The following is a 23,909-nucleotide window of genomic DNA, read 5'->3' as shown; positions in this document are numbered from 1 at the left end:
TTTTTAAAGTGCACTTAAAGGAACAGTGTGTCAGATACTTCTTCCTCGTCAGAATTCATTCAGTGTTTAAGGTTCAGGAGCTGAATTATCCTCAGAGGTCTCTTCCTCTCAGAGACACACACACCAGCTGATTTACAGCAGGAAACACTCTGAAGGAAAATCTGTGTTTCTCCGACGCTGCTCGTCTTCTAACGACAGTGGCCGAAGCAAAAATGTGAAAGATATAAATGGTCATTTTAAAGGTCCCGACACACCGAGCAGATGGTGGGCTGTCGGTCAGTGTCAACCGGTGTTTGGTCAGTGACTACCGGCGTCAGACACCAACGAAAAAAGCCGTGCTTTCACGTCGGCATGACATGTGGCCCGTCGGTGAATGACCTCCCTCTGACAGTCAGCTGAGCTCAGGTGAGGAGCAGAGCAGCGTCAGTGAGTAAAGGAGGAGCTACAGTCCAGAGGGAGTGAGACCAAACCAACTTGTTCCATGAGGTCAGATTATTTTTCTCTTCAGCAGAAACGTTTCCTGATGGTTTGTGTTATTGTTCACTGGCGCACGGTAAATATGCTCTGATTGTGTTCATGTTCATGTGCTAACTGGCTAACTAGCATCAAGACGCTCTTCCTGTTTCCCTTTGTCAATGATGGATACAGACGACCGCCGTCTGCTGCTGTGGAGACTTAATTCCTCTCAGCAGAACGGACGAGCTGATTGGTCATCAGCTGTCACAATGTGTTCATGTGCAACTTTTTGGCCAGGACACAGCAATGTGAGGTGATGTAACAGCCGGCTTTTGTTGCCTCTACTTCCTTGAGGTGTGTTTGGTGTGTCTGAGCCTTTAAGGAGATGAAAACACAATGATTCTTATTCTCAGCTGATTAAACACTAAAGAAAACAGACTCATTTTAAATCCTCCACACTGGACCTTTAAATGCAGTGCATCCTTTATCAGCAGACAACATAAGTGCACCCAGTCATGAAGCATCTGGAGCCTTAAATGTTGCACAAACTTTACCTTATTAAAACAAGCAGACGTTAATGGAGAATGTTTAATTATTGTTGCCATATAATTCATGTTTTTATCACGAGCCTTCAGCATGATACGACATCAGAATGCAGATCATCACTGAGCATAAATGTTGATTAAACTTTGAGGATATTTTCAGCATCACTTCTTCGTTCCATGTCGCAGTCGTCTTGTGACCTCACGCTCGGACCGTGCGCTCACAGGATGGAGCAGGAGGCGCTGCGCATGGGCAGGTTGGCGGGCAGCTTGGCGTACTGCTGCCTGAAGCTGTTCCTCTTGATGCTCAGTAAAGGACCCGGGTTCTCCAGGCCGTCTGCAGGTGACGAAGACTCCGGCCTCGTGTTTCCTTGGGCCACCTCCAGCTTGGCCATCTTGTTGTTTTTAGTCTTTTTGGCTTTCTCCCTCTCCTGCGGCTCGGCTGACGTGGCGGTGGGCTCGTTGGCGGCCTCTGGTGGGGGCAGGGTGTCCAGGGGGAGGTCGCTGGGGCTCGGCTTCCCTTCAGCTTGCTCCTCGTTGCTGGTGATGTGGAAGTTGGAGCCCAGGTGTTTGGCGTTGGTGCTTGTGGAGCTAGTGAAGTTAAACATGAGTAAAGCTTCTCAGTGATTTACAGAAAGACATAAAAAACATTGATTTCAGTGTAAAGTTTTATGTCTGGCCCTGAGGAGGAAGGAGGAGGAGGAGGAGGAGGAAGAGGAGGAGGAGGAGGAGGGGAGCTGTGAAGATGCTGTGGTCTCAGAGAGCATTTATTCCTGCCCTACAATCATGTGCTCTTCCAACAGCTACAGAGATCCGTCCTCAGAGTGACACTATTTCACCTCATTTCAACAGAATCAGAACGTTTATAATCCCTCTGCATCATTTCCTGTCTCCTCTCTAAACCTCAAGCACATCATGTTTGAATCTGCAGTGGGGACCAGGTGATTTATGTAAAGTGGCAGAATCCTCGCTTGTCTTATGAATCAGTGTGAAAGGCTGCTATCAGACTGAACAAATGTTTTGGTGGTGCTGTGTTGCCAGTTCTGTCTCGTCCTGTTTTGTTTTGTGTTGCTTCAGTGAGCAGACGGTTGCTCTGCCCCGTCGGGCTGAAAACTTTGTTTTCGGTGGTCAGCATGACTCCTGGAGACAAACAAAAGCACCTAACACAGCCTCTCAGTTTGCTTTCTGTCTGCTGCTGCAGGGGGCAGTGAGCACGGCTCTGACTGAATCAACGGGGGGCGTCATGAGTTGGCGCTGCGTGCAGGAGGAGAGCGCCACTCTGATGCTGACTGCTCTCCTTTTGTCTACTCACCCATTAGAGCTCTTGTCCTCAGAGTCTTTCTGCTCGCCGCTGTAGCGCAGCTCGGCCGGGGTCTTGAATGATAGATCTTTCTTTCCTTTCAGCCAGTAGGTCTTCATGTAGCCTTTACCCTGAGGAGGATGAGGAGGAGGAGGAAGAGTATTGATCAGACATACTGTGAATGTATGTTGGAGAGAACATTTCATCCTCAGTTCATCAATATTCAGACACTCTGGGTCCTGTTTGAACAATCTATAGCTGACAGTCTAAAGTGTATTCAGGGTGTCTCCAGCTCCACTTGTCGTAGCTGAGCTGTGTTTAATCTGAGCACAAAGTGCAGCACAGAGGCGAGGCGGGGGGGGGGGGTGGGGGGGACCTCTTGCAGACAGCTGCAGGACATCACTGCTTCTGTTCTTCTAAAGTGAGAACTACAACAGCAACAACATTCATTCTTTATGCATCAGAAAGCTGAGGCTTTTGTCGTCACTGTCATCATGTCATGGCGTTATGCCACTTTACCTTACGGGTTGTGCACATGTTATTATGCCGGTATGTTCCTGTAATAGCTATGGGAGGTTGTTTGTGTAATCTTGTACATATACTGATCTAAAATAAAATCCACAGTAGCTACAACATTTAATCTTTTCTCAGCAGAAACCTGTGGCCTCTGTCGTCTGTGTCATCATGCTGTATACAGTACAGGCCAAAAGTTTGGACACACCTTCTCATTCAATGCGTTTTCTTTATTTTCATGACTATTTACATTGTAGATTCTCACTGAAGGCATCAAAACTATGAATGAACACATGTGGAGTTATGTACTTAACAAAAAAAGGTGAAATAACTGAAAACATGTTTTATATTCTAGTTTCTTCAAAATAGCCACCCTTTGCTCTGATTACTGCTTTGCACACTCTTGGCATTCTCTCCATGAGCTTCAAGAGGTAGTCACCTGAAATGGTTTCCACTTCACAGGTGTGCCTTATCAGGGTTAATTAGTGGAATTTCTTGCTTTATCAATGGGGTTGGGACCATCAGTTGTGTTGTGCAGAAGTCAGGTTAATACACAGCCGACAGCCCTATTGGACAACTGTTAAAATTCATATTATGCCAAGAACCAATCAGCTAACTAAAGAAAAACGAGTGGCCATCATTACTTTAAGAAATGAAGGTCAGTCGGTCCGGAAAATTGCAAAAACTTTAAATGTGTCCCCAAGTGGAGTCGCAAAAACCATCAAGCGCTACAACGAAACTGGCACACATGAGGACCGACCCAGGAAAGGAAGACCAAGAGTCACCTCTGCTTCTGAGGATAAGTTCATCCGAGTCACCAGCCTCAGAAATCGCAAGTTAACAGCAGCTCAGATCAGAGACCAGATGAATGCCACACAGAGTTCTAGCAGCAGACCCATCTCTAGAACAACTGTTAAGAGGAGACTGCGCGAATCAGGCCTTCATGGTCAAATAGCTGCTAGGAAACCACTGCTAAGGAGAGGCAACAAGCAGAAGAGATTTGTTTGGGCCAAGAAACACAAGGAATGGACATTAGACCAGTGGAAATCTGTGCTTTGGTCTGATGAGTCCAAATTTGAGATCTTTGGTTCCAACCGCCGTGTCTTTGTGAGACGCAGAAAAGGTGAACGGATGGATTCCACATGCCTGGTTCCCACTGTGAAGCATGGAGGAGGAGGTGTGATGGTGTGGGGGTGTTTTGCTGGTGACACTGTTGGGGATTTATTCAAAATTGAAGGCACACTGAACCAGCATGGCTACCACAGCATCCTGCAGCGACATGCCATCCCATCCGGTTTGCGTTTAGCTGGACGATCATTTATTTTTCAACAGGACAATGACCCCAAACACACCTCCAGGCTGTGTAAGGGCTATTTGACCAAGAAGGAGAGTGATGGAGTGCTGCGGCAGATGACCTGGCCTCCACAGTCACCGGACCTGAACCCAATGGAGATGGTTTGGGGTGAGCTGGACTGCAGAGTGAAGGCAAAGGGGCCAACAAGTGCTAAACACCTCTGGGAACTCCTTCAAGACTGTTGGAAAACCATTTCAGGTGACTAGCTCTTGAAGCTCATGGAGAGAATGCCAAGAGTGTGCAAAGCAGTAATCAGAGCAAAGGGTGGCTATTTTGAAGAAACTAGAATATAAAACATGTTTTCAGTTATTTCACCTTTTTTTGTTAAGTACATAACTCCACATGTGTTCATTCATAGTTTTGATGCCTTCAGTGAGAATCTACAATGTAAATAGTCATGAAAATAAAGAAAACGCACTGAATGAGAAGGTGTGTCCAAACTTTTGGTCTGTACTGTACATGTGATACATAACATACGTCATGCAGGGGAACATGAACATCTGCTGTTTTTGTGGTTTCAGTCATTTCTTGAGCGCATCAGTTCTCAGGATGAGACCTTCATCATCCTCTTCAAATATGAAGGTGGACTCTTCATCTGCAGGACCCCCACGACTTCACTGCAGAATCTTTGCACTGATGTCAGCGCCCTCAGACATCTGCACCGATCCACAGTAAATGTTTTACCAGCAGTCTTCACAATGTCAGAGTCACCAGCTGACAGATTCTTGTCACCATCATCATCATCATCATCATCACTCACTCAAACCACCCCACCCCCGCCATTTTAAAAAACTTGCAACATCCAGTTAAATCGAGCTGATGTCACGCTAACAGTGTCGTGGCTTCCTGAAGCACCAACACATGTGAGATTATTTCAGACCCGTCTGTGACTGTTCAAACACAAGAAACATGAACAAAAAATTCATTTTGAACGACAAAATAAAGTTTTTATTTTAACTCTCCTTCACAGAGTGAGTAAAATGGCAGGTTCTGCTCAAATGTGTGGTCACATGACCAGTTGTTTCTGTGGTTGCCTAGAAACAGCTGGCTTCAATCACCACACTCTGCCCAGCAGGTTTCAGGGACATGAAGTGTGTCAAGATTCTCCAGGAAATGACATCACGATGAGAAAAAATATCATGGTGGACCGTTTCTACTGCAGAGTTCAGAGGGTTAATGACGGATTAATTTGCACACCTGCAGCCTGTGTGTCTGTGTGTGTGTACGGATGATGTGAACCCGCCTGTGTCGACGCGTCTTTCTGAATAATTTGTCCTTTAAATCACAGAGAGACACTCCTCCAGTCTGACTGCAGGTTTCTGTTGCTCTCACACACAGACACACACACACACACACACACCTGACCTCACCTCATCTTAAGACCTGTGTGTGTGTGCACAGATGGACACAAGTATATTTGCTACCAACACAACATGGCTGCTGGCTGAGTAAATGACAACTGCATCAGTGACAGTGATGCTTTGCTCTGCTCCACTCTGTGCCTGGTGAAAGACTGTGTGACTGTCACAACTGGCTCAAGATAATATTTTCAGTAAAACTCAACAGACAGTCTCTCTGTCTTCAGATTACACACCTCGTCTTTGAATAAAGAGATGTGTAAAGCTTGTCTCTCTCAGTGGATGATGGAGAATCAGAGTGTGTCTGATGTGATGCACTCACCTTCACAAAGATCTTCCCCCGCTCCTCGATGATGTAGGGCTCATGTTCCAGGTGGTCTTTGGTGGTCTGACTGATGTGGATCTGCATGCCCTGCTCAGACAGACGCACGGACACACAGCTGATGCTAAAGCTGAAGATCCAAACACACAAACTGAACACATTCAGCTGACTGGACTCTGAGATGAGACTTCAATCAGGCTGTTTTTACAGCACAGAGGAAATTAAACCTCCCTTTAATGTTTATATTTGATCATAAAACAGATTCCCCTCCAAACATGACATTAACTTATATTACTGAGAGTAATGGAAAGCAAATGAATTGATTTGCCTGTTGCATTAAGTAAAAAGCAGCGTGCACAGCGGCGTCATTAAACAGAAAATGGTTCCTTCAGTAATCAGCCTGAGTCTGACTGAGGGAGTCGTGCTGCACTTATTTATCCTGCTGCCGTGGCTGATTTAGCTCGTGGTGCTGGGCGGCAGCTTGGTAAATATGTTAGTGTAGTCACCACTCCGTTGCTCTCCATCCTGGAGGCTGTGTTCACTGTGTCCCCGAACAGACAGTAGCGAGGCATCTTCAGACCCACCACGCCCGCCACCACCATACCTGAGTGAATACCTGAGAGAGGGAAACCAAACATCAGCTGTTTATTCACAGACACCGCCTCAGTCCATCTTTAACTGCAGCGACTGTCAGATGTTCCTCACAGACGGAACTGCTCTGCATCTGCTGCAGGTATTTAGCCAACAGTTATCCTGATCCTTAAAGGTCCATCACACCCTCACTGTGACCTCGTCACATGTCCATGTTTGGTCATTAACATATGACGTCCAAGGTACCCTGGGTGTGTTGGTTGTTGACGTTCTGTCAACTTCAGCCTGTTACATGCATTGTCTGTTTTCAAAATACACTTCTGTTTTCACAGGAAATGTACAGTTTGATACAGTCTCTTTCAGAATAAAAGCACTACGTCGGTACAACACTGCCAACTGATGTTTTTTTCCTTCAACAACACACACACACATGTGGTTACGTTTAGCCGACACACACACGTGGTTACGTTTAGCCGACACACACATGTGGTTATGTTTAGCCGACGCACACATGTGGTTACGTTTAGCCGACACACACGCGTGGTTACGTTTAGCCAACGCACACATGTGGTTACGTTTAGCCGACACATACACACACACACAAGGTCACGTTTAGCCAACACACACACGTGGTTACGTTTAGCCGACACACACACGTGGTTACGTTTAGCCAACACACACACATGGTTACGTTTAGCCGACACACACACACACGTGGTTACGTTTAGCCGACACACACACGTGGTTACGTTTAGCCGACACATACACACACACACACACACACAAGGTCACATTTAGCCAACACACACACGTGGTTACGTTTAGTCAACACACACACGTGGTTACATTTAGCCAACACACACATGTGGTTACGTTTAGCCGACACACACACGTGGTTACGTTTAGCCGACACACACATGTGGTTATGTTTAGCCGACGCACACATGTGGTTACGTTTAGCCGACACACACGCGTGGTTACGTTTAGCCAACGCACACATGTGGTTACGTTTAGCCGACACATACACACACACACAAGGTCACGTTTAGCCAACACACACACGTGGTTACGTTTAGCCGACACACACACGTGGTTACGTTTAGCCAACACACACACATGGTTACGTTTAGCCGACACACACACGTGGTTACGTTTAGCCGACACACACACGTGGTTACGTTTAGCCGACACACACACGTGGTTACGTTTAGCCGACACATACACACACACACAAGGTCACATTTAGCCAACACACACACGTGGTTACGTTTAGCCGACACACACACGTGGTTACGTTTAGCCGACACACACACATGGTTACGTTTAGCCGACACACACACACACGTGGTTACGTTTAGCCAACACACACACGTGGTTACGTTTAGCCGACACACACACACACGTGGTTACGTTTAGTCAACACACACACGTGGTTACGTTTAGCCGACACACACACACACACGAGGTCACGTTTAGCCAACACACACACGTGGTTACGTTTAGCCAACACACACACGAGGTCACGTTTAGCCGACAAACACACGAGGTCACGTTTAGCCAACACACACACGAGGTCACGTTTAGCCGACACACACGAGGTCACGTTTAGCCAACACACACACACACACACACGTGGTCACGTTTAGCCGACACACACACGTGGTTACGTTTAGCCGACACATACACACACACACACACACAAGGTCACATTTAGCCAACACACACACGTGGTTACGTTTAGCCGACACACACACGTGGTTACGTTTAGCCGACACACACACATGGTTACGTTTAGCCGACACACACACACGTGGTTACGTTTAGCCGACACACACGTGGTTACGCTTTAGCGACACACACACACACGTGGTTCGTTTAGTCAACACACACCGCGTGGTTCGTTTAGCCGACACACACACACACACGAGGTGCGTTTAGCCAACACACACGTGGTTACGTTTAGCCAACACACACACGAGGTCACGTTTAGCCGACAAACACACGAGGTCACGTTTAGCCAACACACACACGAGGTCACGTTTAGCCGACAAACACACGAGGTCACGTTTAGCCGACAAACACACGAGGTCACGTTTAGCCAACACACACACATGGTTACGTTTAGCCGACACACACACACACACGTGGTCACGTTTAGCCAACACACACACATGAGGTCACGTTAAGCCAACACACACACATGGTTACATTTAGCCGACACACACACACACACGTGGTCACGTTTAGCCAACACACACACACACACACGTGGTTACGTTTAGCCAACACACACACACGTGGTTACGTTTAGCCAACACACACACACGTGGTTACGTTTAGCCAACACACACAAGAGGTTACGTTTAGCCAACACACACACACACACACACACACACGTGGTTACATTTAGTCAACACACACACGAGGTTACGTTTAGCCGACACACACACACACACACACACACACACACACACACACACACACACACGTGGTCACAGTTCATGTATTTGACCTTTGGACTCCACTTTTTTGATCTGCCTGCAGTCCCATCATGCTTTTTTCCACTTCTCATTAATAATGAATGAGACTCATATTTTGTCACATGGTGGTCAGGCCTCTGATGTGTCTGCTGTGATTATTTTATGTGCTTTGTCGCTTTTATATCGTCTTTGATGAATCTAATCTTCCAGTACAGGAGCTAAACAGTGCGTCTGTGGACGGGGCTGCAGCAGAGCCACCTGTAAGAATCAGTATCAGTGATAGTGAAGGCTGTATCTGAATATTTTCACAGCTTTATGTCTCACACTAACTGATGGAGGCAGCAGTGGATCAGCAGCTCAGTGTTCTTAAGGTAAACTGACTGTTTTGTCAGAGGAGTCTGGAGGATTTAATGTAACGGCCTCAGTTGCTTGGTGAGTGGAAATTTCAGACCCTGATATCAATGTTACTAAAGTGACATAGTTGATGAGCTGACTCTGTCATCAGGAGGTGGAGGCGATGGTGTGACGCCTCAGAGAGACGCCTGCCAAGCTGCAGACCGCTGCTCAACACCAACAAACAACAATAGTTGTATTTTAGTGAGTCATGGCTGCGTTTCCAGCAGAGACTGAGCCCCCAAACTGTGTGTTTAGAGCCCAAACCTTTCTTAACCATTACCAAGTAGTCTTTGTGCCTAGACATGACCATAAACATGCTAACCATAGCGTTGTTGAAACATAATGTTGCCCCACATAATAACATACAAATGTCTCTGTGGTTTGGATTAACGTATAACTCCAACATTTACTCTGAGCTGAGCTGAGCTGGTTCATCCTGAGGACTCAACAGATCCAGCTTTGACTGGAAAGATCTATTTTCTCTGCCGTTGGACAAACTGAGTTTCCATGAACGCAATGTTTTCCTCAGGTGTTTAGAATCAATACTGTAGACCTGTCGAGGAATAACCTTCAAGCCCTGTGCATGCTGGGAAAGGCTCCAGCCCCCAAAGACCCCGATCCAAATAAATGGATGAAAGGATGTTTAACCTCCTCACTCTGTGTGTGTGGGTGTCTTCCCCGGGCCTGAACACAGCGTTATGACTTATTTGTATCAGTTACAGACCACATGATCGTAGTGTCAGATACAGTTAGTGCCAGCTGTCATTAATGTCAAATGATTTAATGCTCCTTAAATTTAAAATATTGAGGCACCTCAACAGTCTGATGGTCTCAGGTCTTAAAATGATTTCACTACATGTTAAACACAGTGAGAGACATACTGATGATAGAAACATGATCCATGTTGAGACAGTCTCTTCTTCAAAGACATCAGCTGTTAGGGTTGATGTCAGATGTCAGAACAGCGCCCCCTGGTGACAGGAAGGAAACAGTGTCTGGATGTGTGTGCTTTCCCTGGATCCTCTGAGTGAGGAGAAATCTTTCTGTTGTTTCCCCAGAATCTCAACATTAAACCTTTGGCGCTGACAGTGAGAGGTGTCAGAGTGGTCAGGTGGATAAAAAGCTCGACCTGGACGTGTGTGAAGTGACAGGGATCAAGACCCTGAGTCAGTGACGGCTGTCTGACCCTGAGCTGTGACCTCCTCCTGATGGGAACAAAATACAGAAACAAACTGAAGCTGCTCACCGACTCTGATCTGGATGTTGTCTCCGGTGGACGGGTCTTTAAGGTGGTCGATGGAGCTCAGCATGTCCAGGGCCATGTCGCAGATATGGTGTGCGTGAAAGGTGGTCTTGTTGGGCACGCCAGCCACCACCATGTAGGCGTCACGAATCGTCTCCACCTGGACAGAAAGGACAGAGGTGATGTCCACACTGTGATGAGAGAGTGAACATGAATACGTCTCTGAATGTCAGCTGACAGGAAGTGAGTCACACACAGATTCATAATGCTGCGCTGCTCTCTGACCTTGTAGACGTTGTGTTTCTCGCTGAGCGTGTCGAAGACGATGTAGATCTCATTGAGCATGTCCACCACCTGCATGGGTGTGATGTGGATGCAGATCTCGTTAAACTTGACCACGTCGCTGAACAGGATGGTCACATCTGGAAACACCTGCGAGACAGACAGACACACAGACAGGACAGCATAGTGAGAAATGAACAATACAGACTGTATTACAGTGTTTATCTACAGTAACGTCCAGGTCGAGCGCCATCACTTCACGTACATCAAATCAAACGGCGCTGAGCAAATGCTGCGTCATTTGGTTTGTTTTTAGCCACCTGAGAAAAGGCCCAACAAAATAAATCAGTATCATAATGTAGAATATTTTCACTGCTTTACCTTTCTGTCAGTCGGACCACCATGTTTAACTATACTTCTGTAAATGTTACAGTTACGGCAGAAAATAACAGAAATCAACAAGTTTCCACAGTTGAAATCAGTCGTCTTCCTGGACAGGTTTATTGTTGTCAGCGTGACGTCGCAGTGAGTCGGTCTTTACTCTGCAGGTGAGTTTCTCAGGTTCCTTCAGTCACAAATTAGATGATTGTTGTTGTTGTATTTTAGTGTGGACACATATTTACTCTTGGTTTGTTTGAGGTGATGTCTTCGAGCTGCTGTGAAGCTGTGCCTACTTGGGGCAACAAAACAGTTTGTCATGGGTGCGTCTCACAAACAAAGGGCAGTAGAATAGACACGTGCAGACTGATGTCACTGGGCTACAATTATATTGAAAAAGGTCCATGCAAGATCAGTGCAGAAATATTCAGACATCTGTGCACAAAAAAGGTGCTCAAAATGCACAAAGTCATTGTTTCATTTGTAGTTTATCTTGTGATGTTGGATGTTTGAGAAAGACCTGCTGCACAGTAACCAGTCTGCTGCTTTTATCTACAGTTGTCTTCATGGTGTTTGTTGTAACACACGCATGTTGGAGGGCTGTTGGAACAGTGTCTTCATCCATGTGTTTTTATTTTGCACATTGGGACAGGAGGAAGCACAGTTTTGATCTGCCGTGCACGCCTCATGTTTAAGGTCTTTAATGACACTAAAACTGATCTTTATCTTTCCCTTCATGTCGGCCTCTGAAGCTCCAGTGTGTTGGAGTCAGACGGATATATTGGCAGAAATTAAATATAATCAGAATGGTTGTGTTCTCTTTACCTCAGAATGAGCTGTTTATATCTCCACAGGGAGCAGGTCCTCGTCTACAGAGATCACCATGTTGCACCGCCATGTTTCTACAATAGCCCAGAAGGGACAAACCAAACACTGACTCTAGATAGAGACATTTGTGTTCTTGCGTTGCCCACCGTAGTGAGCGGTCCCTCTGAGACAGTAGCATCACAAAATCACTTTTTTTCCAGGTGTGAATCAGCTGGTGTGTGTGTTTCTGAGAGGAAGAGACTCTGTGGATAATTCAGCTCCTCAACATCAACACTGAAGGAATTCTGACCAGGAGAAGTTTCAGCTGGTTGTAATCTGTAATCTGTAATCTGTAATCCTCACTGACAGACACCACTGAATCTCACACGCTGCTCCTTTAACATCTTTGGACCACGTCTGATCTCTCTCTGTGTTTCTCTCACACAGCTGCTGCGACTGAGGCCAAATCTTGTTTTGCTGTTTGTCACAAACTTATTTTGCCGGTGAGAAAATGTCACCGAGCTAAAGGCACCGTTGCCTGGCCGACCACTGGCGTACTTTAAATGCCAGCCGTGTGCTTCCTGTGAGTGAAGTGGGTCTAAGTTCACTCATCATGTTCCAGGATCACAGTGAAACATCTGCAGCCTCTGTGCAGCCTTCATAATTCAGACGCTCTCATGTCTGTGTGTTTTGAGAGCAGCTATCAATGTTGGCGGCGCTGCCTCGTACCTGGCACGTCTCCAGTGCGGTGATCCCCTTCCTGAGGCGGTCAGCCACAGCTTTAGGGATCATGGCGTACAGCAGAGAGTCTCCTCTCTTCTTCTCCTCGTCCAGCTTCTTGATGATTTCCTGCAGCTGAGCGTATTTTTGTTGCTCCTGGAGGATCAGAAACGGGACAGAGGAGTCTACAGTTACAGTCTCACCTCTCTTAATGCTCAGAAATCCCTCTTTGCCTTCTCTAATCCTCTTAATCCACATTTCTGCTGCATGACTGAAGTGGATTTAATGGCTGAAATCAATCCGACAGCAGAGCTTCCACCTGGGCTCACCTGGTCAGGCTGCTTGATGGAGACAACTGGCACCTCTTACAGTCTGTGCACTCAGCGTGTCTCATGAAACCACTTCTGTCTGAATCACACAAGTCTTATTTCACTACATTTCATACACTGCCCTCTGCTCTGTGATTTGGTACTTGGTGATTTGGTATGCTCGATCCCTGCACACTCAGGATTCAGCAGCTTTTCATCACCTGGTCGAGCGCCAGCTGCAGCTCAGCCGACTGTTGTGTCCCGGCCAGAATCAGCTCTCTGCTGGAGTCGTGCAGGTTCAGGTCATTCACGTACACGCCCATCTTTATCATGTCCTCCACCGTCTCAATGCTGCAAGAACCAGGGGAAGAAATAGAGATATGTAAACTGTAAAAGAGAATGTAAATGAATTCAGTGAATTAGCCTAATGAATCCAAAGTGAGATCTGATTTAACAGTGGAAGAGTCTGGTGATAAATATACTGGGAGGCAACAAACAAGACTGAGACGTATGTAACTGTAGTAAAGTCAGTAAAAGAGTTTCCAATACTCAGACAGGTGAACACATGGTACATTTACCAGAATCCATTACTCTGTTTCCACAGTATTAATGTCATCAGTACAACAACATACGGCAGCCATGATGATCTGCACACACACACACTCTGTCCCTCCTGAGTTTGACTGATTCTCACCTTCTGCTGAATTCAGATTGTTAAACATTAACACCTTTTTCTAAATTAAGCAATTAAGCAGATGTTAATGTAGTGTATTATCATTTACTCTGAAGGTTTGGATCAGATGACCAGTAAGGGGTCCAGAGTAAGAAACATATATGGTCAGGGTCAAAGAAAAGATATTTATAGCGTAGGTCAAGGATTGGAGAAATCCAACAAGAATGTCTCTCTGTTGTCTGTTTGACTTTGTCTCACATTTCACAAACACCACCAGGTCTATATAAGCAGGGAATTTGGGACTGTTTTCCAGAGTGTTTCACATTGGTTGAAGAACCTCTCCAAGCATTCTAGATGCTTGATAGATGCTGTACTTCTTGTAATAAACCTTTTCTTATGCAAGCAAGATGGTGTCATCGGAGACTTCTTCATCACCTTCACATCATCGCTATTTAATATACAACATTAATTAAACCAAACATGTTTCACAACAAAGCAAAGGAAGGAAGGAAGGAGGGAAGGAAGGAAGGAAGGAAGGAAGGAAGGAAGGAGGGAAGGAAGGAGCCTCCTGAACAGATGATGTGTTGGTGTGAAACAGATGGATGATGAGCGTCAAGTTCAGCAGCAGCACAAATGAAACAGGAAGCTCTCTGACGACAGAGATACTGTAAGACTTCAGTTAGAAGTCTCTTCCCGTTTACGAGTCCAATGTAGTGACACATTCTGACAAATAAACGTCTGATTCAATCAGAGGCCTGGTCTGTTTGCCAAGCAGTTCTTTATATAGAAGTTTTGTGGATGTATAAAACCAGGATGTTGACTACCCACCTGAGCTAACCTTAGTCAGCTGCTTAGATCACACGAACAAATGTTTAAACTTCTGTCAGTATGGAGATGCTACACATCGTTAGCTTGGTTAGATTCTTCACAGTTCAGTCGTTCAGTTCATTTTACTGAAACCTTGAACACTCATTCAGATTTACCACCATGACAAAAACACAAAGTGGTGACTTTCTATGTTTCCTCTGATGATGTCATAAACGTGTCCGCTCCTTGATCACCCTGTAAGTTATTACTCTTCCTTCAGTCTGTAAGAGTCCTCACATCAAAAGATTCAAAAGGCTTTTTCATAAAATGAATCCAAGTTGTTCAGTCACGTCTGCATAATCTTGGTGACACTGTATCCTCTCCAGTGCCTCTCCCATGTGGAGTCCCTCAGGGTTCTGTTCTCGGGCCAGCTCCATTCTGCCTCTACCTGCTTCAGTTAGGATCTATTTTTAGGAAGTATGGCATGTCATTCCATTGTTATGCCGATGACACTCACATTTACCTGCCCTTGAACCAGAAAAATTCTAATTTGCTAAAAACACTATTGAACTGCCTGCAGGATGTTAAATCCTGGATGGCCCTGAACTTTTGTTTTTTGGACCCAGTGGTGTCTGTGATGTATCACGTATCGACTGGGGCTCCGTGGGTGGTATTTGGCAATGATTTTAAATTTGATAAACAGGTAAATTCAGTTGTCAAATCCAGCTTCTTCCAGCTGAGACTTTTATCTAAAGTCAAGTCCTTCTTGCCTTTTAGAGATTTGGAAAAGGTCATACATGCTTTCATTTCATCTCGGCTTGACTATTGTAATGGCCTTCATGTTGGTATTTGCCAGGCCTCCCTCTCACGCCTGCAGCTCGTCTATTAACAGGAACACGCAAGCGTGAGCATATCACCCCCATATTGGCCTCACTCCACTGGCTTCCTATTCGTTTTAGAATTGATTTTAAAATGTTATTATTTACCTACAAATCTCTGAACGGGCTGGCTCCACCCTGTCTCTCTGACCTCTTACAGCAACATGTCTCCTCAAGGTCACTCAGGTCTGCTGACCAGTTGCTTCTGGAGGTCCCACGATCAAGGCTGAAGCACAGGGAAGACTGTGCTTTTGCAGTAGCAGCCCCTAAACTAGCTGCATATTAGGCCGGCCCCCTCCTTACCTGTTTTTAAATCACAACTTAAAACACACTGGTGAGATCTGCTCTTTACTGAGAGCACTGTTTCTGCTGACATTTGAACATGTGCAGGCTCTGAGGTGACTGACTGTGTTTGAGCCAGCGTTCATTAGAGGAAGTTCAGTTTTTGGCTTCATGTTTCAGATGAATATGCTTCTTAGTCTTTGTCACATTTTAGTCACTTCTATCCTTCATAGTTTTAGTCAACGAAAATTCAAAAGGTTTCTTGTTTGTGTCAAGGAAAAAGGTCTTTGATGAAGGGTTTTGTCATAGTTTAGAGTGAAGAGTTAAGTTGACGGCGTGAGTGTGCGGGCTGTGGTCTTACATGGGTGTCCCCAGGAAGATGAGGGAGTCCCACTGGGGGACGTACTTCATCTGGCCCTTCAGGTGCAGAGGTTTCTTTGGAGGCTCCCTCATGTCCTCAAAGATGGTCTCACAGCACTTCCCTGAGAAGAAGGATGAGGGTTAGGGTCAGGGGTCAGGGGTCAGCAGGGCTGTGGCAGGTAGAAACATGGTGGTAAGAAGTGAAGGAGTTCTGACCGGTGACGGTCTGGAACGCCAGCAGCTCGATGTCTTCGCCTCCAGAGTTTGCAAAGCTGTTGTACTGAGTCAGAGGGTTGCTGTACTCCTGGTCTGTGCCCTTCATCTCCTCCACCGCCTTCGCCTCTGCTGGAGGGAGAGCAGCGGGGACAGTCAGGAGGGACGAACCAGGTTGGGAGTTAACGAGGACACAAACGTGGCGGTGAATTCTAATCACAGCAGAGTGAGGAGATATTACTAATTCATCAGCGCGTTATAAATTCAGTTCCTGTGTGCTCTCAGTGGTGATGCTCTGCATTATGTTTATCATGCTGCATTCTGACACATCACATGAAGATAAAAATGTGTTTGTCATTTCCTGGTTAAAGTGTCAGACCCTTGGATGAATCCTGTCGTCTTTTATTCTGACGCTCACCTGCTGCAGTGTCTGTGTGTAAATCTGATTTCGAGGATTCAGCACAGTGAAGTGAACTTCATTCAGTCTGGCGTTATTTTCACCTGAAGAGACTCTAAATATTTTATTTAGCTCCGTCCAGATAAAATGACCTTGGACCGAACTGAGTGAGTGACTTGATGGACGTTTAGTGACCCCATCCATTTGAAATGAAGCTTTTTATACATAATACATTTGGACTGATTGAGATGGAGAGACGGATACCTCTCTCCTCTTCCCTCTTCGCCTTCTCGTTGTCTTCCTTCTCCTCTGGCTCCTCTGTGCTCAGTTTGGGGATGTTGACCTTCTGCTTGCTCTCCACCACTGCTTTGGACAGCAGCTCAAACACGTTGTTCAGGTGGGTGTAGATCTGAGGACACACAGAAGAGACGTTTCTGTAGCAGTGATTTCAGTCTCATAGGTACAACATTAATTCCAAAATGTTGGGACGCTGCGTGAAAGATATTTAATGTTCAAACTGATAAACTTGAAACAGGAGAAACAAAAAACTGAGGAAGTTGTTGAATGCTCAAAAACACCTGGAATATTCAACAGGTTAATTACAACCTGCTGCAGAGTGAGTGGAGATTTACCAAAAACAATAAAGGTTATTGAACATTAAATGTCTCTGGACTGGATTCAGTGAGTAAATACTAAACATGAAGACTGAGCATGCTCACGTTGTCCCAGCTGAACTCCAGCATGGGTCGAATCAGAGTGAACTCCTCGTTGACCTTTTTGCCCTGCAGGTCGGAGAAGACCTCTTTGAGGCCGTCACCGATGCGGTACATGGTCATGTCGCGGCGGAAGATGACGCTGAAGGGGAACATGTCGAAAAAGATGCCTCGCTTCATCGGCAGCTTCTCGTAGCCCGGCGCCGTCTTCTGCTGCGGCATGCGGTGTTTGAAGGCGGCGTTGTCAAAGTTCATCTTATAAACCTGGAGGAGCAGAGTCGAGTTTTATAACACAAGTCAGTCCGTTATTAAATGTTTCTGTGGTGCTTTGAACGACAGAAAATACAGTTTGGAATGTTTTTGTAGCTGCAGTCGATGAACCAGGTCGTGTGGACCTAATAGAGACGAGTTATAGGACATTTGAGCCGTCAGGTCTCTGTGGAGAAGAGCTCAAAGCTTCTGTATCAAAACCTTTATATTAACAATTTGTTAATGTTCCAGAATCTGTTACTGATGAGTCTCCCTCCTTCTAATAATCCTTCAGATCTCATGTTAAACATGTAAGTTATCACTCTCTACAACTCATCCAGTCTGCAGGTACAAACATGATGTGCAATCTGCTGCTCACCATAAATATTTCTGATCTGAACAGCATTATTAAAGGTTTATAACCAGTCACTGGATACATCTGATAAACTCCTGATGAATGAAGCCGTATGAAGACGTGACACCAAAACAAAGATGGATGCCATCATGGAGCTCATCAGCGACTGTATGATAATCAGTCTGGGCTTTATTGGACAGTGAAGTGCTCGCCGAGGGTTTCCACAGCAGGTACACCAGGCTGCACATTTCACATTCATCCTGCTGTAAATCCAGTTTACCCAGAGTCCCATCCCAATAAACACTTATCTCCATCCAATAAACACTTTCAGTCTGAGTGTAAACACAAACGGCGGCTGGCGGCTCATTGACCGTGATGGAGTCATTTCAGCGCTGATGGAACACACAGCAGGTCAAGGTCAGATACACGACACTCGACCTGAGCTGAGTACGTACCACATACGTCATCTTCTCCGTCTCCTCTTTGGACAGGATTTCCACTTCGATGTCTGTGTTGTAGAATTGGCGTCCCACTTGAGAGAGCTGTCCTGCGGAGACAATCACACACTGATCATGGACGTGTGGAGGTTGAGCTGAGGACAGATTCAGTCTGAGCCAACTTCACTTCACTGAGGCTCTGATTTGTTTTCTATCAGAGACTTTACCTGGACGTCTCAGCTCGTCTCGTGGCCACGCAGAGGTTATTGTACGTTTCAACGCACCGTGCAGATTGTTCATACTGTACATAATGCTCATCACTCTCAGTGTGTTTTTCTCTAAAATAACTCGTTATTAAAAAGGAAGGAATTAAAAAGGTCAAACTTTTAATAATATAAAACTATTAACTATTGTTTCATTGATTTTCTTGATCTGATATTCACCTGTTACTCAGTATTTTTAAATTAAAGCTCCAGTGTGGAGGATTCAGGGAGTGAATTTAATCTCATCGTGTTTCCCTCAGTGTTTAATCAGCTGAAAATAAGAGTCGTTTTGTCTGTTCCCTCAGAATGAGACGCTGATATCTGCACAGGTGATGATAAGGTGTAAGGGTGGAAAAATTAAATCAGAATCAACACACTGAACAACTTGTCAGCACGCCGTCACCATGTGAACACGTTCCCTCTGGTCGGCAGTGAGGAAGAGGAGGCTGTATGTCTCAGGCTTTTATTGTGAAAGGTAAAAACCAAAAAAGTGAGGCTGTAATGTGACGATGAGGGAGGCAGTTGGAGGTCTGGCGTGTTGGTTCAGACGACAGAGCATCTGTGTTTTTACTGAACCCCGTCGAATACCGGCGCTTGGTCAGTGACGTCCAGCGTCAGACAGTGACGAGAACAGCCGTCCTCCCACGTCAGCATGATACGTGGTCGGTTGCTGTTATTGTTATATGGCAGCTGATCGGCAACATGTCGAGACTCGAAGCACAGTTTTTTATCACATGACTATTTTGGTAGAAACATTAACCTGCCCGTGTGTCGAACACCTTTAAAGATTTAATCACTATCCAGCACTTGTTGGCACTTGGCGTGGGTCAATGTTGGACCCTGCCGCCATGTTCCTTCAACACATTCTCACTCCAGCTGTCACATGTCCACGTTTGGTCATGGACTGTCCACATCAACATATGACGTACCCAAAGTACCTTGGGTGTGTTGCTGTCGTACAAACTCTTCCTCTTCTTACCTTTGACGAACTGAGTGAAGCCCTTGCGTGTGCTGCGGTAGTGCAGCGTCAGGCTCGTCTCGCACTCCTCCTCCACGCAGAAGCTCGGCGGCTGAACTTTGGGGAAGGAGAAGCGAAAGTACTCGTGCAGGTTGTCCAGCTCGTTGATGAAGTCGCGCACATTTCGCCCCAAAACCTACGAAACATGGACGATGATGATGATGAAGATATTTAAATGGTAACTATGGATTATATATGATGAATGATTCATTCATTACAGGAAGTTATTTGTCATGTTGTCAGAATATTTGGTAGTTAAATCTATTTCAGTTTGTCTTCGGTGCAAAGTAGTCGTTGGTTTTGCGTTTCTGCATCGAACCTCCCAAAGCTCAGCTTCAACCCCACAGACACAGACACAGACACAGGTTTTAATGAATTCATTAACGAGACGTTTGTTTGGCATAAATATTTTTGAAAGTGATGCTTTTTACTTCTTCTGTTCAGCTGTGTTTTGTTATAACAGTTTCGTCATCATATGTTCTTATTGTAGTGATTCAGAGATGTGAGATGTTTCCATGACGACAGAGAAAATGCTCCACAGTTTCCGCCCCGGGCTTTGACCCGGAAGTCCAATAGCATTAAATGTGTAAGAGAAGAAGAAGCCGGTAACAACATGGAGAAATCTACATCCAGAGCCGTGACTTTTTGGACGGACCAAATGTACAGAGCTGTAAAGTTGTCCACCATGGTAGCAGTTAGCTGCTAGCTAACCGTAGCTAACTTGTTTGTCCATTGTTTGGTCTGTGACGTAATAGGTCAACAGGAAAAAGGTCCAATACTAACAAGCTGAAAGGGTCGTCACTGTGTCACCTTGAGGATCCGCTCGTATCCGTAGTTACCGATCCTCTTCACCATGTAGACCCCGAAGGCGTACATCAGCTCATCGTGGGTTTTTCCCAGAACCTCTCCTGCTGCCTTCGCCAGTCGCAGGATCAGATTGTCGCTGTAAAGAGGAAATGTTTTAGTTTTTACTCCACGACTATTATCTGAACAACTCAGGTGTTACTTTACAAAATAATGTTTTGCACTCAAACAAACTGAAACACGAGCACAGCTGAAGTGATCAGTCCGTTAAACAGAAAATGATCAGCAACTATTTTTATTTTTAATTTGTGATTTTTGTTAATGAAAACATGTTTTAATTTCTTTAATTGCTTTTTTTATTACTTTCATCATGCTATCATGATTTTGATTATTAATTCAATTGAATTTTTACTTTTAATACTTAAATACATGTCCCTGATTGTACCCACATACTTAAAGAACATTTTCAATGCTGGACTTTTAATTTACTCAGCTCAGATCTGGAGCATCTGAAGTTTTAATCTCTCAGATTTTCTTTTGGATGAGACCCGATGAAATATAAAGTTTCCACGACATGTGAAAAGTGCCAACGTTTTATTCGGTGTTTGGGTTGTTGTGAAAAACTCTGACACTGATTCCCAAATCTACAAAAAATAAACAGCATGGTAATTCACAGTCTCAAACCATGTGTATGTAGTAACACAGCTCTCAGACATGTCACCTGACCCGACTAAAACTAAATATATAAAAACTAAATATAATGATATAACTTGATGAAACTGAAGAGAAGTTGTCAGAGCTTAAATAAAAACTATATAAGAATTCAAAACTTTTCTTTACAAACGTGTGTTAACTGCGTCTCTTCACTAAATGTTGTCACAGCTGTTCATGACGTCACTCGTCCACAGTTTCAGCTGCAGAGTTCATGAAGTCATATCTGACCAAAGAATCAATATTTCCTGACTGTGACACATTTTTACATTTTTCAGCTTTTCAAGTTTTGCACTGAGCGATAGTTGAAGCCAGTGATACTCAGTTTGAAGCCTGTGGGCCAAACCTGGCCCCTGACAGGGTGCTGGCTCGACCAGTCGTCCATTTGCTTTAATGTACTCAGAGTGCATTAACCCTTTGAAACCCGAGCACACTGGTTTGGCTTCTTTCAGAAAACATGAGACGAAGGCCACGAGCAGCCAAAGATGAAATTAAAAACAAGAAAATAATTTTCTCTTCAAAAGAAAAGAAAAAGAAAGTTAAAATCAAACAGAGAAATGAGCTCAAAAATTCTAATCATTTGGTTTTAAATATGTTATAATAATAATCATAAATATGTTTTTTTCTGAGCTTTTTTTAAAATATTTATTTAATTCTATTAATTTGTCGCCCTCTGTGGAGCATGTCTCACCCAGCTGCTCATCGCCTTTGTTCCCTGTGTGTTTGAAATAAATCACACCGGTTTGTTTCAGAGGTTCAAAGGTTTGAATGCTTGTTAAAGGCGTCTGAAGGCAGCACAAGAAAAGTGACGTCGCTCCAGGTTTCAAAGGGTTAAAAAGCATCGTCAAAAAGAGGACCCCGCTGATAGAAGTCTGGGCCGAGCCCTGAAACTCCATGAGCCCTAGAGACGGCCCTGCGTACAGCTGTGAGGGGCTGCAGAGTGGACGGATGAATAAGTCTTTATTTATACATGTTATCTGATAGATACTATAAGAGTGGCCCCCGGCCCCTGGCCTCCTGTCATTGTGCAGAAGTGGCCCCTGGGCAGAGCACGTTGTCAGGTCTCTGAGCTGTTACATGAGTATCCTCTGATAGTTTAATCAGACACACAGTTTGTGTGCGTTCACACACACTGAATAAAGCTGATGTAGAGAAACCTACTTGTACATCTGATGTCGAACAAACTTGAGGTGCGGGATCTCTGCTCGGTTCTCGATCAGTCTCCACACATCCTCTCCGTAGGACTCATTGATGTAATCGTTGACTGCTTCCAGGTACAGGCCGTACATCTTCAGAGGGTTGGAGACCTCCAGACCGATGCCCACGTTAACTGCTCAGCTGAGGAGACACAGAAGAAGAAGACATCACGCGTCATCAGCACTTTAAATCATCACAGCTGAAATCCACCCGGCTCTCAGAGGACACATCTGTGGCTCCGGCTCCTCGACAGATTAAAACAAGACATTATTTCTGTCAGAGCCAGAACGAGAGGCTGCTCCATCCACCTGCATGTGTGAGAAGGAAATGTGCTTTTACCTGAGTCACACACAACCTCACGAACCCTCAGATGACCTCGTCAGACAGCAGCTACATGTGAGCACGCAGCACATGGATTATTTCAGTATCTGTGGAGAGTGTAAAGGTGAAAGAGAAGTCTCCTTACCTGCAGTCCCTCAGTGCTGTGAAGTCCTGCTCTGTCAGACGGTCAGTGCCGCAGCATCGCTCCCTGCTGAGAGCGCCCACCTGCAGCTGACATGTGCACTCTCCCCTGACACTTGGCTGTCAGGTCAACAGGTGACCTGGGCAGGAATAGCAGCAGCGAGGCGTGTTGGTGGCAGGTCGTGGAGAACATGTTTTTCAGCACACACGCACACACACACACACACACACACACACACACACACACACACACACACACAGACTGCGTCTCATCTGTGTGTGTGTGTGTGTGTGTGTGTGTGTGTGACTGTATATGGGAATCCCTTAAAAACACACATTTAGCTGGTGTGTTATGTAAACCACAGCGCTCAGTGTGAGGCTCATTATCCAAAATTAGCCTGTTCTCCTTTGCAACAACTCATTAGGGCGACCAGGTTTCTCAGCTAATTACCTCAAATTAGCATAATTGCGGTCAGGTGCTCGTTTAACTGACAGTCTCTGTGAGGAGATTGGCGTTTGAAAGGTTTTGTGTGTTTGTGAAGTGAAGCTGAATAAATCTCTTCACAACCTGCAGGCCTCCTGTTCACGCTGACGCTCAGGGACGTGTAGAGAGAAGGGGGGGCTGAGGGCCCTCGAGCACCGGGCCCCCTTTGACCCCCTGATGTCCAAGGTCCAGAGTCGACACATCACACTGTGTTTTGTATAAAATCCAGTTCTGAAACAAACTGAAGGATCCTACTGAGCTTTATGTCTCTGTGCAGGAGATCGTCAGGACGTGTTTCCTGTGTGTGTGACGTGTCCGTGTTTCGCTGACATGTGTTCAACCACAAGGCCATAATGCTAGTTTTTATTTAAAAAGGAGATCTGAGGTTAAAATATAAAATAATCATCTCTGACACGTCATAAAAAATCTCTCCTTCATAAGTCAGCTGACAGTTTCAGTGGATTTGTCTCATCGATGACTCTGAGTCTGACCTTACACAGGTTAATGTGACGTCACTGCACAGTTAGTGAGACCTAAAAAGGAAAGTGTCCTCAGC

At 45.3% G+C, this 23,909-nt stretch overlaps 1 protein-coding gene across 1 annotated transcript; it reads right to left on the bottom strand.

Moving 5' to 3' along the window:
* Nucleotides 1–1,219: 1,219 nt before the first annotated feature.
* On the bottom strand, nucleotides 1,220–23,062 carry LOC125893435 (soluble guanylate cyclase 88E-like). Its single transcript, XM_049584098.1, has 17 exons — nucleotides 22,954–23,062; nucleotides 22,372–22,540; nucleotides 20,506–20,638; nucleotides 19,657–19,831; nucleotides 18,433–18,524; nucleotides 17,380–17,637; nucleotides 16,925–17,069; nucleotides 16,267–16,395; nucleotides 16,052–16,172; nucleotides 13,272–13,401; nucleotides 12,752–12,898; nucleotides 10,841–10,987; nucleotides 10,559–10,715; nucleotides 6,388–6,461; nucleotides 5,846–5,935; nucleotides 2,311–2,429; nucleotides 1,220–1,589 (listed from the first exon to the last, which is right to left on the bottom strand). Exons 1-17 carry the CDS (start codon nucleotides 23,060–23,062, stop codon nucleotides 1,220–1,222), a joined length of 2,565 nt encoding a protein of 854 aa, XP_049440055.1.
* Nucleotides 23,063–23,909: the final 847 nt, after the last annotated feature.

This window comes from Epinephelus fuscoguttatus, linkage group LG8 (genome assembly GCF_011397635.1).
Source record: "Epinephelus fuscoguttatus linkage group LG8, E.fuscoguttatus.final_Chr_v1".
In the NCBI taxonomy this organism is placed as follows: Eukaryota; Metazoa; Chordata; class Actinopteri; order Perciformes; family Serranidae; genus Epinephelus; species Epinephelus fuscoguttatus.
The sequence above is the reverse complement of the archived record's forward strand: the minus strand, read 5'-3'. Positions and strand labels throughout refer to the sequence as shown.